Source organism: Electrona antarctica (genome assembly GCF_951216825.1).
Source record: "Electrona antarctica genome assembly, chromosome: 8".
Taxonomy (NCBI): Eukaryota; Metazoa; Chordata; class Actinopteri; order Myctophiformes; family Myctophidae; genus Electrona; species Electrona antarctica.
In genome coordinates, this window is record NC_136789.1 from 54,602,847 (window position 1) to 54,619,931 (window position 17,085).

At 40.2% G+C, this 17,085-nt stretch overlaps 2 protein-coding genes across 3 annotated transcripts in view; one reads left to right on the forward strand and one right to left on the reverse strand.

Moving 5' to 3' along the window:
- The window catches only part of LOC306927439 (uncharacterized protein), a 79,936-nt gene that overhangs the window by 3,829 nt on the left and 59,022 nt on the right, over positions 1 to 17,085 (reverse strand). For both annotated transcript variants that reach the window (XM_079507186.1, XM_079507184.1), the window contains exon 6: positions 271 to 378. In XM_079507186.1, coding sequence (XP_079363312.1) covers positions 271 to 378 — 108 coding nt within the window. The remainder of the gene's footprint in view (positions 1 to 270; positions 379 to 17,085) is intronic.
- Positions 5,399 to 9,777, forward strand: LOC306928052 (uncharacterized protein; the record flags this gene model as incomplete). The annotated part of the gene is made up of 4 exons (XM_079507971.1): positions 5,399 to 5,492; positions 6,592 to 6,693; positions 8,272 to 8,370; positions 9,764 to 9,777. The coding sequence occupies 4 exons, from the start codon at positions 5,399 to 5,401 to the stop codon at positions 9,775 to 9,777; spliced, it is 309 nt and encodes a 102-aa protein (XP_079364097.1).

The following is a 17,085-nucleotide window of genomic DNA, read 5'->3' on the forward strand; positions in this document are numbered from 1 at the left end:
TATTGGGTCATGTTTTTGTGAACAAAATCAAACAATACATAGCCAAACATTATTGAAAACACTAGATTAATTCCAAACCTTTTCCAGGAATTTCACAACATTGTATTTTAATATACATGTAAATGATCTCAGAACTTAACATTTCCTTTTGTTGATGATCATAAATATATAATATCATCATATTGCCATAATTGTATAGTGGAAAGTTGCTTGGGTAGCAGCTACAACAAAACAGGAAAAAAAAGAACAGCAGCAAGCATTAAAACAAACCATTTCTATTAATCAGGATGGCGATGAGAAACAACTGGTGAGAAACAGTGGCGGCTGGTGCTGGAGAACTCATCTTCACCTGCAGGCTGCTGGACTCCACAGACTGGTCTGGAATGAAGGAATCAATAGAATAATAATAATTGATGATGTGACATGGGTTTTAGATGAAGGTTGAATGTTAAAACAGTGTGAACAGAGGGTGTAAATAAGTGTTTTACAAAGGACTGCATGGTGTCACTATTTTTCACAGAATGTTTTATAGCATTTAGGGACCCTAAATGCTTTTGGGGGGGGTGATGAGATTATCTTGTGCAACATTGTTTTCTCAAAGTAAAGAGTAAACAAATATTAAGTGTATAGCTGTATATAAAGGGAATCTGCACATTTCTAAAGTGACACTTTAAGTGGACTTTAAAGCCTTTGTAATACCTCTAAAAGAAAAAAAAAGATGAATGTGTCAAAAGTAATGAACAAAATAATGTTGGCCAAACATTGGCCAAATTGTCAATTTCACAGGTAGAGAGATTGAGAGACAGAGAGACGTCCTGTGTCGGTCTCGCACATGTATCACGGGATCCTGCGATCGTGAGACATCAAAATGAATTAAACAAGAAATGATCACAGTGATATTTGTCAGGTGAAAGAAGTGCTGTCGCGCTGTTGTGTTCTCCCCCCATATTAGTCTGATTATTATGTTAGTAACGTGTATGTGTCACAACCTCGTGCCTCGCAGCCGTTGTTTGCGTCCGCTTCCGACGTTCTGTGCATGGTTCAATGTTTTGTTGTGACTTTGCATTGGCTGTGCTGCATTGTTTCAGCTGGTATGGGTTTGGTTTGAAGTTATATCGAGTGACGTTCAAACATTGCAAACGTGGTGAGCTCTTCTTTCCCCGTCACCCCGTAAGTGTGAGCATGCTTCTCTGCTGCGTCGCTCTGCACTCACTGCCTTTTTGCCACCTGCGTGGCTGCCAGGGATATTTGCCTCTCCCCTTTCCATTGGCTACATTGGCTGGTTGCTTGCTGTCCCATTGGCTAGAAGCAGCCAATCACTTCACCACGTCAGTATGACTAGGGTGTCGATCTGTCGTCTACATTTCATGAGCTTCCATTAGTCAGGTTGCAAATACATAGCAAATAATACACAAAAAGCCGCTCGACTGAGGGGAGGCAAAAACGTTAACAAGTAAGGCAAAGGCCTTACTTTGCCTACAGTAAATCCACGTCTGCTCGTGACCACCGGACGGACTGGAGCTGTGGTTAAACTTCTCCACTATATTGTTTAGTTCTGTGTCTGCCTATTGATCTACATCTGCTCATTTAAAAACTTTAATATTCGTTTTTATGGGTGTGTGTTTAGTCCACGCCACAGTTGGCGTTCAGCCTTCACAGGCTGCTATACAGAGCCCCGGTGAGAACCGGGTACTAGGGGACCGTGTGGCAGTACTAAAATAATCATTAAATTGTATTCGCTGTTTCTCCATCTGCGAGAGGAGTTTTTTTTTTAAAAAGCTGATTTGCATAGAGTTTACATTGAAATAAAAAGCTAATTAATGTATTAGCTTTTTTGGTGTGAATGAGGTTTTATCCCAGTTGAAGATCTTTTTTGTTAACCTACCTTCTGGCAGATTAATGAGTCGGTTCCACAAGCGTATAACTTTTAATTTTAATGAGTTAAAAGGCAAGTAAAAAAATAAAAAATAAAGAAAGCTGGATAATTTATGTATTTACTCTAGCAATGAAATTAAACAGATTTATTTTGTATGATGTGGCTCTGTATGTGTAGAGATTTTTAGCTGTTATATTATTTTCCAAAGTGCAAATTTGATATTTTGACAGCCCTACAGAACAGAAAATAACAAAGAAAGAGCACATGAAACTTACTGAGGTGTGGGTGGTCTTCAGGTTCCTCCTGTTTACTAGAAATGTCTTCTTCAGGTTCCTCCTGTTTAATAGGAATGTCTTCAGATTCCTGTTTAATAGAAACGTCCCTGTCTGAGTCTGGAGAGTTCATCTTCACCTGCAGTCTGGCCTCCACACACTGGCCTGAAATGAAGGAATTGAAAAGGGACATTAATGACTGGACACAGTGGTCAACAGGTCACCAGTTATTAAAATCAAACATATGAACGTTGGGTGCAAAGATTATAAAGTTATATAAGATATAAATAAGATTATATATACTACATACAGTGTATACGGTATTGTAGAAGACATCACGCTTAAAAAAAAGATTACACACGGGAAATGTATCAAAAGAGTGATTCAAACGATGCAAATAATGGTTTTGAATAAGGTGAAAGTAGCCAATAAGTGCAGTTCAAACAATGGGCTGTGACCCAAAATACATTCCCAAGCAACAACTTTATGTTCACAAGTAGGGATGGGGAATTGTTTTCGATCAAATAAGCAGCCTTTATTTGACCTCAATGAAGTCAATCAAAGTTGGGCTGGTCAATTAATCATATTATCAGTTACAATTTTGGCTAGTTACTTGCACGAGCAGAGCGCAAGTACTGTTTTCGACTGCATATGTTCATGTTGGTGACTGCCTCGGGCAATCGGGGATTGTGAATTTTTGGTGGTCCCCTCGGCCAATCAGGGATTGTGCATTGTGTATTTTTGGTGGCGTCGCTCGGCCAATCAGAGCGTAAGTTGGCAGCTTGCTGCGTATGTCGGTGGCCCCCTCGGCCAATTGGATCGGCTCCGTATGTAGGTTGCGTCGCTCGGCCAATCAGGGATTGCTGATGACGCAACTATGTATGTTTATGTAAAAACGGTTGTTCCGAGGGACAACACATGTGGATGACGTAACCAATTTGAGTTTCAAACTTATATATAGTAAACTTTAAAATTTAAACTTAAATATTTAGAACCTGGGCTCCCCCAGAGTTAGTGTCGAAGTATTCTTGAGCACTTGACACTGAACCCCAATTGCTCCTGATGTGCTGGTTGGTGCCTTGCATGGTTTCCGCCGCCATCGGTGTATAAATGTGTGTGTGAATGGGTGAATTGATGTAAGTGCCTTGGATAAAGGCGCTATATAAATGCACCATTTACCATTTAGAACCCATTGTAGTGGTGAGAGATAAGTTGCGCGCTCTGCTCGCGCACAAGTAGGCCATTCATGGCCAACTTGTGTGCAAAGCGCAAGTTGGCAGCTCGACAGAGAGCATTTCTAGTTTTGTTCTGCGTTTAGTTTTAAATCAAGTGCAACCGTTTCATTAACATCACTTCCGCCCCCCCCTAAAAGCTCAAACTCAGTCTCAGTTAGACTGTGAGATGTTTAGTTCAGATCTAGTCAAGATGATGCAAAGCAAAACAATGCATATAAGCTCATTGCTGCTTTTAGCACTGGTTGTTATGTGTTTATGATCACATTAATTTGAATCTAGCAAGTAACAGCAATTCTATTTCCTCCAGTGTTGTCGATCTGCATTAGAGACATTAACCCTCACAGTGTACTGCTCTCCGCCAACAAGCGGTTAAATTCATCAAGTAGCGGGGCCACAACACCTGGTAGGGGAGCAGCAGGTGCTGTTGCATGGCCAGTGTTGCTCAGTAATGCCGCCTGCTGTCTCTTAATCCTGCGGTCAAACCGGGCAACCGATGAGGCCTTCACTTCCGTGTGGCCCAGGTGTAATGAAGGTGCCCAGTCAGGATCAGACTCGAACATTTCCATGGCTGGTTTGCCTGAAGAGAAAACAACAAAAATAGTCAATTAGTTAACTTAGTTAATAAACATATATTCAATGTATGTTTTTTTCCTCTCTAAAAAAAAAATCACACCCGTGTGAACTGAGTGGTGCAACAACCCCCCCCCCCCCCCCCCCCCCCCCCCTCTCTCTCATTAGCAGGCAACAGTGCAGCACTATCTCTCTCTCTCTGTTTCTGGCACAACAGCGCCCCTACTGGTACTCATAGTCACACATGAGTCACACACAAACATAGGTTAGGTTAAGGTTGTACTATCACCTCCCTCTTATGAATGTCCTGTCTGAACTCTGAAGTGCCAAGGTGTGGAGTATGAGGATTTAACACAAAGCCACATGGTGAAACTAGATTGCCTGTGATTACTTTTGTTTATTTTACAAATGCACAGCTCTTTAGAATCATTTTTTATTTAAGTATTTGGGATATTCTACTGTTAGACTGATGATTTTTGGTTTACCTATGGTCCTCAATGACTATTTCTATGCATTTGAGGAATTACATTGTGTTGTCCTTGCTTACTGTCGCTCTGGATTAAGAGTGTCTGCTAAATGTCTAAATCGTAAATACAAATTAGGATGTTTCATGCAGAATTGAAATGCTCTTAAAAAAACACTTCAAGTCTATTTAACAAATTAAAAATAATAATCACTTGCACCTTAATGCTGCAGAGATCCTAACTCATGTGATGCCTAAATAGCCTTTCCCCTGGCGCCATATTTTGGCCAAACTCTCCACAAGATGTTTCCAAATGTAATGGGCAGATTGTAATAACATTCTCAGAGCATTCATGCTTCCTGGAATGTTAACCCTGACTGTTCAAATTACCCATCTTATAGCGCCCACCATCAGGTCAAAATATCACACATGGGGTTGCTCAATTAGGCAAAGAAAAAAAATCACAATTACTTTTGGTCAATGTGATTATTTACTCCTTGAAACCATAGTGTTAACACATTTGATTTTCTCTTTCTTGTTGGCCAAAAGGCTCTTTCCATCATCTCTGCTAGAGCAGAACTAAACATCTCACAGTCTAACTGAGATTGAGTTTGGGTTTTAGGGAGTGAGTGAAAGTGCACATAATGTAAATTAATTAGGGCTGCCAAAAGATTGACCATTCTAATCAGATTAATCACAGCTTTAAACATAATTAACCATGATTAATCACCATTCGATTCAAACTATGTCCAAGATATGCCATGTTTTACAAGCTCACAATGCCACACATGTTGAGCTTGTAGATTGGCTATTTTTACTTTTTTCTTTTTTTTTCTTTTACTAATTAATGGATCTTGTATTTGCACCTAATAGTTTACATCAGGATGGGGAACAACTATTGACTGCTGAATGTAAGGTCTTTCTCCTGGTGATTTCCACAGAGCACCACAGGGAGAGACTGTCTACTACGGTATCTAGAGAGATGGCTTCCAAAAGACATTCAACATGGTCCAAGGAACAGCCAGAGATGGACTACGGTCCTGGACTGCAACCTGTAGTAAAGCTGTACAAAATAGGTATGTACTGTTTTATTGACTGTGGTTTAAACCTGTATTAGTTGAATACAAGAACGCAAGCCCCAAAAACCTGCTCGCCCCGGGTGTGGTAGGTTACTTAAAGGACCACAATCAAGGTGTGGATTCACATAATTTGAGAGCACTGGTTTGGTCAAAGCCACGCAAGGTAAACACATCACAAGCAGTAAAATGTACTTAAAGGGTAAGACCACTTTTTTAGAGGTTTGGGTTGTTTTCTTACCTTATTATGGTCAAACTAGTCCAGTCCAGGAGTTATTTCGCTCCATAGTGCAGTTTTACAGAAAATAGCGTTATAAAAATACCAGCCCATTGACTTACATTGTACGCTGAAACAGCTCTCAAAGTCACTATTTTAGTACGTAAACAAACACAAACAAAGTTGTTTCATACAATATAGAGCAACACCAAAACTCATGTGGTTTTATTTCTTCATAAAAATGGTAACTTCCTGTTGATTTTACTATATGAAGATCTGGATCCGGATCCATGGATCCAGTCCGGGTTTTCTTCTGAATAAAAATGGACAAATCAACAGGAAGTTAACATTTTTATGAAAAAATAAAACCACATGAGTTTTGGTGTTGCTCTATATTGTCTGAAACAACTTTGTTTGTGTTTGTTTACGAACTAAAAGAGTGATTTTGAGAGCTGTTTCAGTGTACAATGTAAGTCAATGGGCTGGTATTTTTATAACGCTATTTTCTGTAAAACTGCACTATGGAGCGAAATAACTCCTGGACTGGACTAGTTTGACCATAATAAGGTAAGAAAACAACCCAAACCTCTAAAAAAGTGGTCTTACCCTTTAATTTGGGGTTTGAATTACACTTATTTGCAGTGCACCCTATGTCGCCTCTGTTAAGTGAATTCTAAAACGCATGACACATCTGTACGGCCTTATAGTAATCTATACCTGAATGGTAGAAGGGTGGGGTGGGTATACAAGGAAGCATGGCTGCAGACACATTAAAAACAGATTGGCTACTTTCACCTTATTCACATTGGAACATTATTTGTAAATTCTTGGCACCACCAGGTCTGAAGTTATTAAAGTCCTTGTTCAATTCCTTCATTTCAGACCGGTGTGTGGAGTCCAGACTGCAGGTGAAGATGAACTCCCCAGACTCAGCCAGGGACATTTCTATTAAACGGGAGGAACCTGAATACCACCCACACCTCAGTAAGTTTAACCACTTGAACCCTAGCATCTCTCTGCAGGGCTGATGGCTGATCTACACGCTCACATCGTGTCAAGTATTGTTTTAATGTATCGTATCATAATTTCAAGACTGAAATTAAATATTTGCTGTAATAACGTAATAATTTAGTTAAAAAATCTTCCTAAAAGCTAGATTTGTCAGAACTGCAGTTTGGTTCATCTAAAAGTGTGTTCCCACGGAAAATATTTGTTCAGTCAATGCAAAGACGGAAGTTGGCGTGACGTCAGTGCTATTCACCCCAACTGGCAAATCACAACTGAGGTGATGTTTACTTCACCAACACGTGCGCCTCGCCAGCCCGGATCCGTAGAGCACTCCCCGGGCGACGCACTGTTCCGGAGCAACTGGCGCTTTTAGCCGAAAAGCGCAGATCGACAAGCCGGGAAAAACACACTTTTCAGTGCCGTGGGCGGAGCACCACGGTCAGTTCCAACGGTCCCGCACGTATATACAAAACACTATACGTGCAGAGAAAAGGGGAAAATGTCAGCACTGAATGACACCTTTATGTACCTCAACTTGTCCTTTGATAGATCTCAGTTTCTCAGGCTAGTTTTGAAAGAAACCAGTCATTCCACATTTTAATGGATGGTGTTGTAGTGGCATTCCACATTTTGGTAATGGTGGCACTGGCAGAGTAGTAGAATGAGTTGTCGATCCCTCTAGTGTTGTGGTTGTCATACACTTTGGAGAAGTTACCTTTACTGTCTACCAATTCCATTTTTATTTGATTAAGCCTGTCTTCTACCCTGAACCAGACTAGCAAAGTGTTTTGGAATTAGGTGGGTCATGGCATGGGTCCCCAGAGGGCTGATGCGAGGGCTCACATGTAACAGACGGCTAGCACCAGGCCAACCCCCTGCCTTGTGTGGGTAAGCCAGGGAAGGCTAAAGGCTATGGGAGAGAACCGCCAGAGAATTGGTGCTGCTCGGAGCAGTGGGGGTCGCCAGAGGTGAGATGTGCAGGCCTGTGTTAGTGGACAGTGGACACACCCCAGCATCTGACCAACCGCCGACCCCACTATCTTGAGGGTTAGTCCAAAAAAGATTAAAGGCTATGGGATGTGTCATGCAGATTTCAAATTATGTCAAGATTATCATACTATTGTCTCCACATGAATATTCACAACCGCAAATAGTTTTTTGTTTATTCAGGAAGTGCTTTGTGAAACAACTTGCACAGTTGACAAGTGATTTACCAAATACGCTACTCCTTCCTTATTGTGTGGTGTTGTTGAAGTTGAGTGTAAGAGGAGTTTGTCATAGTCTTCTGTAGTCCGACCATTGTTTCTGCATGTCGGACTGTTGGTGTGTGTAATCTTAGTGCGCATCCCCTTCTTAATAAATCCTAATATAGGGTATGCACATGCATAAAGTGAGTGGCAAAGAGAGTTTAACGCAATCCGATTTTTCTGTTTGGATGTATGGGCTGTCAAGGCCAGAAAGTACTTTTTTGCGTTCCCGCATAACGTCTGGGTATGGCGATGATGTCACGTGCATACACTCTATTAAACTAGCATTTTAATTGTTTCATTCCAGACTGTGTGGAGTCCAGACAGCAGGTGCCGATGAACTCTCCAGACCCAGCCAGACCTGTTTCAGTGAAACAGGAGGAAACTGAAGACCAGACTAACCTCAGTACGTTTCACTGTCTCTCTTCCTTTTTTCTACCTACAGCTGCAGCTAGCAGGCTATAAACTGTTAAAGTTGCTGTAAGTTGTATGTTTTGGTTAAACAGTTACCGGTATTTATTTATTTATTTTATATTTCCTTTAGCAATGAGTTTATGGAGGAAGACGAGATGTGAAGGCAGTTACTATCCAAATAGAGAGCTATTCAACAAATTAATAATAACAAGCACTTACACCAGCCCATACTTGGTTGACTTGAGAGCTACTTTTAATATGACCAGCTCAACAAGATCTACCCACCGAAAAAATTATGCCATTGCTGAAAATAGTTAAAATATGGAATAGCGGCCTCACTATTACATGACAAATGCACTTGGAATGGGCAATAGAGGGGGAGAAATGGAATAGGGAGGTTTTTTTTTTCGTATTTAATTTGTAATGCTACCGGCGTTTGTGCACAGCAACACTCTTGAAAACAAAATATTGCCTTGTGGGTTTGAGCTGGCCCTCAAACAGGCCCTTTTGATGTCAATCACTCAAGTCACCTTAATTCAAGTGGCAGATACCAAAAATGTAATTTTCTTTAGTTGCATGTCATGTGATCTACCTGCACATCCTTTGTGATCTACTGGTAGAACAATCTACCATTTGGGCTTACACCAGATATGAATCCTACTTACCGGTATTTGTTGCCCAAATAGCCTTTCCTCTGGTGCCATCTTTTGGCCAAACTCTCCACTTGACACACAAGATGTCTCAAAATGTAATGTAATGTCATGAAACTTGCTCAGCGCATTCATGCTTCCTGGAAGGGTATCCCTAACAGAGTGTGGGGATGTAGTTTGGATCACATCCTGGTGTGTGAACTACACTTATTTGCACCCTATGCTTCCTCTGTTTTACATTCAACCATTTCTAAAATCCATGACACATGGTATATACTTGGTAGAAGGGTTGTGGGTAGAATTGTTGGTGAGGTGGGTATATAAGGAAGCATGGCTGCAGAAAGATTAAAAACAAATGGGCTACTTTCACCTTATTCACATTACACATTATTGCATGTTCTTGACACCACTAGGTCTGAAGTTATTCAAGTTATTTTTTAATTTTCTTCATTTCAGACCAGTGTGTGGAGTCCAGACTGCAGGTGAAGCTGAACTCTCCAGACTCAGCCAGGGACATTTATATGAAACAGGAGGAACCTGAAGACCACCCACACTTCAGTAAGTTTAAACACATTTGATGTAAATAGCCGATCTACAAGCTCGAAACAAACAAACACATGTGGACAGCCAATAAGAAAAGAGTTTGCCTCTCTGCCTGTCATGTTATTTTTTTACTTGTTCTGTGGATATTTCTTCTATATTCTTACTCTATTTCAACTCTTCCCGTAACTCCAGAATACAGGTGTTGAGAGATTGTACAAAAAATAATCTCACCCACTCTTTTATATCTGTAATCATGTGATGTGACACTAACATTCAGAATTGTGCCTGCATAATAAATTCTTCCAAAGGTATGTTAAGACATCATAGCTTATGTTTCACCTTCCTGATAATAATGCATTAGGCTTATAGCATAGTAATAAAACTGTGTGTGTGCATGCGGACGCACACACACACACACACACACACACACACACACACACACACACACACACACTATAGGGCTTTGCACATGCATTATGCTATCACATCACACTCTAATATTGTAATAATACGACTTAATAGTGATCATAGCCAAAGATTACAGTCATAAATCATTAACAAATACATGCATTTCAACCTTACAGTTTAACCAATGTATAATAATTAAAATAATTGAAAAGATTTGATTGACTGAATACTTTATTAACCGTTTGCAATAAAGAACAGGGGCACAGTCATACAATAATGCTAAAAGGATAACACAAAAATCCCTGGGGGCTTGTTTCCATTGTGGTCCTATGGTGCCCCATTGGGTGTGTAATGGAACACAGTATAAGAATGCATTAAATCATAACATTAAAACTGTAAAATTACAGTACAAAAACATTCCTATCATTCACTTATATACTATAAATGACCACTTTGGGGAAACAAATAAAATTGCAGCACATGACTGCAGGGTCTGACATTAAAACAGTTAACAAATATTTTAGTAAAATAATTGAAATTGTGCCTCCCACTGGGTATAATGGAACACCGCAATATTACATTATTTCATATCAAAACTGTTACTTTTTGAAAAATTGTTGTACCATTATACTGTAGTAGGCTATATGGTTTATAGTCATATAAACCAACATATTTGCAATACATACTGTAGGACTGCAGGGTATGACATGAAGATTGTATTTCCTACAAGTACTTCTCTAATCTACTTTCTCATCCAAACTCCTCCTTGTCATACATTTCTCTCTCACAATACACTTCTCAAATCCATTGCATGATTCTCGTGTGTAAAACACTACAAAACATGAGTTTCTTAATGGTTGTAATTTATTTACAATCCTCCCATGGATGTGGTGGTGCTATGTTAATAAAGGCATGAATATGAGGCCAAAATGTGTATCGCAAATGCGCTATGCAGTGCATTACCATTAAGATAAACGTAATCTGGGAAGTCTGTGATTATTTAGAAATGTTCCTTTTAGTTTACATATAATTTAAATATTATAGTAATTGTATAACATTTCTATCATAAGATTTCATGTCTGGGTCTGTGAAATTCCCAGTATATTGAGTTTCATTTAAAAGGGGTGCACAAACCTGGCATTTAGATAGATAGATTAGATAGATAGATAGATAGATAGATAGATAGATAGATATTCTGAGGTCAATGGCCTCTCAAGGTCACCAGAGGTCAGTCAGAAAAACCTTGTGTTATGTTAACTTTGCGGAAAGTTTCATGCTTTAGTAGTCAAAAAATGCACAGTTGGTTTGCTCAACTGTCCCACTAATTAATAGAGTGCTGAAGTCCTGATGTCACTCGCTCATCCCCTGGTTCTGCCTGGTTCAAGCAAAATGGTCCTCTGTATCGTTTGCTACAGTCAGTCACTCATATATTAGCCTCGGAAACCCAGATGTTATGATACAGTCGGTTTCTAGCGAAAATGTAACTAATTCAGTAGCAGTACCAATAGCGTTTTCTCTCAGTTGATTCTTCATATCCATATGAGTGAAACGACCGGGATGACATGTTTATTTTTCAAACACAGTTCTTATTTGAGGTGATCTAAAATCCCCCTGGGGATTACAATGCAAAAAAAAGTACATGAACCTGTGGATTTGCGCCCTCTACCGATATTGACGTCAGACTTCGGTGCTCTATTGAAGTGTAAATAAACATTTACATCCTCCATGTTCTGCTGCAGGCACATTTCTACTCAAAGATAAAATCCTTGGATAATCCTTGGATTAGTTGAATGTGCAATTGAACACTTTTGCCCCAAGATGATAATTCAAGATGTCACTACACATGTTATGTATGGAAACAGTCAAACAGGAAGGTAGGAGCGCACACCAGTAGTGGGGAGGTGCTGACCGCAGGAGATAACTATGACTGAGAAAGAAGAGAGGCCGCACAGCTCGTAGTCACGATGCAATCAAAATCTTTATTTTTCCAACGTTTCGGCAACAAGTTGCCTTCTTCAGGCATTCCCTGAAGAAGGCAACTTGTATGGAAACAGCACATAATTCTTACAAAATGTAATCTAGTTGTAACTTGTATGTGCACCCAATTTGTTGAATGTACACAGGGACCCCTCCAATGTCTTACTGGTGTTAATTTAACTCTGGAGTGTACAAATGGAACCAATTGGACATGTAAGGAGCCATTTGGTTCCATTGAGTACACTCTCAAGGTATACAAAAAGACCCCAAAACGGCTCCGTTTCTGGCTGTGAGTCTGATTGTGTGTTACCTTTGCCTTTACCTCTCATGTTAGAAATGTCGAGTATGGGTCCCCAGCATTTAGAAACTGCCGGATGCTAACTTGCATATGTTGGCCAATTTTCATAATTGGCATACAAATCTTTAATTACCATAATCACCTATATGCACAATATTTCAGCGACTGCTTGCTTGGCCGATTTGAACAATATTGGAGTGGTATGGGGGGTTATTGAGCAAGCCATGCAAGGCACCAAGCTGCACTTCTGGAGCAATTAGGGGTTCAAAGTCTTGCTCAAGAACACTTCGACACTAACTCTGGGTGAGCCCGAGATCGAACTGGGAACCTTGCAGTGCATGACAATATGAAACAGAAACATCACCACACACACACGCAAGCTTGAAATGTCAGCTGAAAGTTTGGTCGTAGTTTAAAATCTATGTAAAATGGTTTTTATGGTGTGGCTCTGTACCTCTAGAAATAGGGCTGTGTATTCTCGGTGACAAACCGTTTTAACGATCACTGAAAAACATTGATTTAACTATTAGGGTTATTACAATGATAAGAGTGATGTGAACAACAACAATGTAGGCTATGTCATCGCTGCTGCTATGGAGCTATTGTTTGTGTTTACGATCACTTTATATCTAGCTAAAACAAGAGTAATTACATTTATGTTCCAACTTAAATGATGAGTTAATAAAGACGACTAGATTAAACAAGACATGATTCGTTCATCGTAAATGTTATACAGAATTAAGCAATGTGAATTTGTTCATCTTTACTGTTTGTTCATGGTTTCCCTTGGTGTGAATGAACAAGTATCTTGTCACAATGTTTACAATTGAAAGGTTTTTCACCAGTGTAGATACGTTGGTGTATCCTTAGCGGACTTGACCCACTAAAACTCTTGTTACAAAGTTTACAGTGGAAAGGTTTGTCTCCGGTGTTCATACGTTGGTGTGCTTTCAGGTCACCTGAGGTTTTGAACATCTTGTTACAGTTTACAGTTGAAAGGTTTTTTCACCAGTGTGGATACGTTGGTGTCTCTTAAAGGTACCTGACTGACTGAAACTCTTGTCACAATGTTTACAATGGAAAGGTTTTTCTCCAGTGTGGATACGCTGGTGTTTTTTTAGGTCACCTGAGGTTTTGAAACTCTTGTCACAATGTTTACAGTGGAAATGTTTTTCTCCATTGTGGACATAATGTGTGTGTGACTTCAGATGACCTGATTCATTGAAACTCTTGTTACACAGTTTACACTGGAACTGTTTTTCTCTGGTGTGGAGACGTTGATGTCTCTTAAGGGAACCCGACTCACTGAAACTATTGTCACAATATTTACAGTGGAACGGTTTTACTCCGGTGTGGGTGCGCTGGTGTATCTTCAGTTGACATGACTGATTGAAACTCTTGTCACAATGTATACAATGGAAGGGTTTTTCTCCAGTGTGGACAGCCTGGTGTGTCTTGAGGTCAGCAGACAAACTGAAACTCTTGTCACAATGTTCACAGTGGAAAGGTTTTTCTCCAGTGTGGATACGCTCATGTCTTTTCAGGTTACCTGATTCATTGAAACGCTTCTTACACAGTTTACAGTGAAAAGGTTTTTCTCCAGTGTGGAGACGTTGGTGTTTCTTAAAGGAACCTGACTGACTGAAACTCTTGTCACAAAGTTGACAGTGGAACGGCTTTTCTCCAGTGTGGATGCGCTGGTGTAAATTCAGTTGACATGAGTGATTGAAACTCTTTTCACAATGTTTACAGCGAAAGGGTTTTTCTCCAGTGTGGATGCGCTGGTGTAACTTCAGTTGACATGAGTGATTGAAACTCTTTTCACAATGTTTACACTGGTATGGTTTTTCTCCAGTATGGAAATGCTGGTGCTTCTTCAGAGCAGTTGAGCCACTGAAGCACTTGTCACAAAGTTTACACTGGTAAGGTTTTACTCCAGTATGGAAATGCTGGTGCTTTTTCAGACCAGTTGAATCACTGAAGCACTTGTCACAAAGTTTACACTGGTAAGGTTTCTCTCCAGTATGGACACGCTGGTGTCTAATCATGTCACTGGAGCTACTGAAACTCTTGTCACACGTTTTACAGAAGAAAGGTTTTTCCCCATTGTGGACATTCTGGTGTCTTATCAGAGAAGCTGACCTAGCAAAACTCTTGTTACACTGTTTACAGTGGAAAGTTTTTGCTCCAGTGTGGATACACTGGTGCTTCTTCAGGGAAGCTGAGTCACCGAAACTCTTGTCACACCGTTCAGCATCACCGTCTTCACTGTTCCCCTTCCAATGATCACTGTCTTCAGTGACTTCAGGTTCAGATTCAAGTTCAACTTCAAGGCAGTGGGAAGAGAAGTCTTCATCATCATCATTTTCTTCTTCACCTTTCACTGCTAGTAATGTCAACAGTGACCCATCAGGCTGCTCTGGTCTTTGAAGTAGCACTTCCCGTTCCTCTTCAAGCTCTTCCTGTTCCTCTTTAATGTGTGGAGGCTCTGGTTCCTCCTGGAACAGACTGGGGCTCCTCTCCCGTTTAATAGAATCCTCTTCTTTACACGCAGCCATGTGCAGGATGTCTAGAAGCAGAAAGATTACATAACGGATAATAATAGATTCCTAAAATGTAAACATATTCTTCCACTGTCCATGTTCCATCTAGAAAATGAGCTCTCGCCTATTTAGATTGACTAAACAGTGTCTAACAACGTTAAGTAACAACATATAATTACAGGTATTTCTGAAAAACGTTCTAAAAAGTCAACCTTCAATGTTAACAAGATATTAGAAAATAAAATATTGTGAGTATTAATTAGAATTGCTGCTATGTTTAGTTATTTATTTTGAGTCATTAAACTATACAATATGATCTGGAGTAAAAAATGTCTATAATAGGTTTTGTCTGCATGCAGGGAGTCCGCCAGACCAATTTAGCCTCAGTACACCACCAAGACCAAATAAGAGTGTACCAAATGTGCTGTTTTACAGGTCTGTTTTATTATTAAGTATAGAGGGTTTAAGTAAGACTCATGCATTTGCAGCTCAACAAAAGCTAATTCATCCTAGTGTATGAGAGAAGACGATTTCAGGATAAAGTTAAATCTCTTCCATTCAATTTGTGTTTTTTTATCATGATAAATGATAATGATTATTGTCCCATCGCTAAAATAAAAGAGATTTGACGAGTCATAGGAAAGTGTTTGACTTTGTGGTGGAATTTAAAATAAGGCCACAGACCTGTGACGTGATGTTTTTTGGAAGATTGCTAAGGTTTCAGTGTTGTTACACTTAAAATATAAATAAATGTAAACCCATTTGGCATAAATATTGAGGTATGAAATGTTCTACAAATTAGTCTGAAACGTACCGAGGTGTGGGTGGTCTTCAGGTTCCTCCTGTTTAATAGAAACGTCCCTGGCTGAGTCTGGGGAGTTCATCTTCACCTGCAGTCTGGACTCCACACACTGGTCTGAATAGAAGGAATTGAATAAGGACTTTAATAACTGGAGACGTAGGTCTCAATAATAACAATATTTGAAGAAAGTAAAGCCAACATGGCCTCTTTTTTGAGTGCCCAAGAACATGGCATATCGTTAACGTCTCTTTTCAATGATGCCCTGATCACAGCATGAAAAACCCTAGCCCTGAAACATGACTGCCATGATAATCATCATGACGTCATGATGATTATCATGGCAGTCATGTTTCAGGGCTAGAAAAACCCCAAACACATCCCCTCGCGTGTTCACAAGTAGGGATGGGAGATCCCTACTTGTGATTAATACAAAACAACTCGCCCGTTTACCAACTCGCCCCGGGCGTACAGCCGGCGGAACAGCGCGACCTGGTATTCATAAAGTAATCTAAGTAAATGATGCTTACTACCCAGGCTGGTGCCGACTCTTCTCACCAAGCGGGGCCGCCTGTACCGAGCGCGTTCTATACTGCGAAAAGAACAAAGGAGTCCTCCTATGTTGTGTGTCTGTACTCTGTAACCTGCTGCTGCTGCAGCAAAGTCATGTTTCTGATCACATTATCTAGCAAGTAAAGTAAGAGCAATTAGTAAATATCGCATTTTAAAATAAGTCAATAAAATAAGACAAACGGATTAACGTTTCAACACAATCTAATGGATGCAACACAACAATCAGTTCATCATTCTTACCTGCTGAGCTGCTAATAAACGTCCTCCTGCTGCTTACGACGATACACTTTTTTGAAACGACGTTTCCTTTGTATTTTATGTTAAAATGTCAACAACACAGTCACGCCATGTTTTCTTTTTCACAACTGCATTGCCATTGCGGGTAATCCGGGTATGTTCGTCATGATCATCTTCTGAGCAGTTTGTGTAGACGCCAGATAGTGTATTGCTGCCCCCTACTGTTGGTCTCGGGTACTGACCATTGTTTATAGGCTATACATACAGTAACCATACTATTGTCACCTTCCAGACCTGTAGTCAGAGCAGGGGTTCCCAAACCTTTTCATGTCAAGGACCCCCACATTTACACTAATTAGCCCGCGGACCCCCATTTGAAAATATATGCCAGGGACCCCCATAAGAGAAGATCTTTACAGTTCTAGCAATTTTCAACCATGTTTATGTCAAGGACCCCCAGTTTGACATGCATTAGTCCATGGACAATGCTAATTTAACTCTGAGTTACAGACCAATATTAAGGGTCCATTTGGGTACCTAACTATCCATTAAGCTGGCTGGGGACCCCCTGGAACTGCCTCAAGGACCCCTGGGGGTCCCCGGACCCCACTTTGGGAACCACTGCTGAAGAGAAGAGATTAGAACATATCTGGGAGTGCAACAATGCAACAGTTAATCC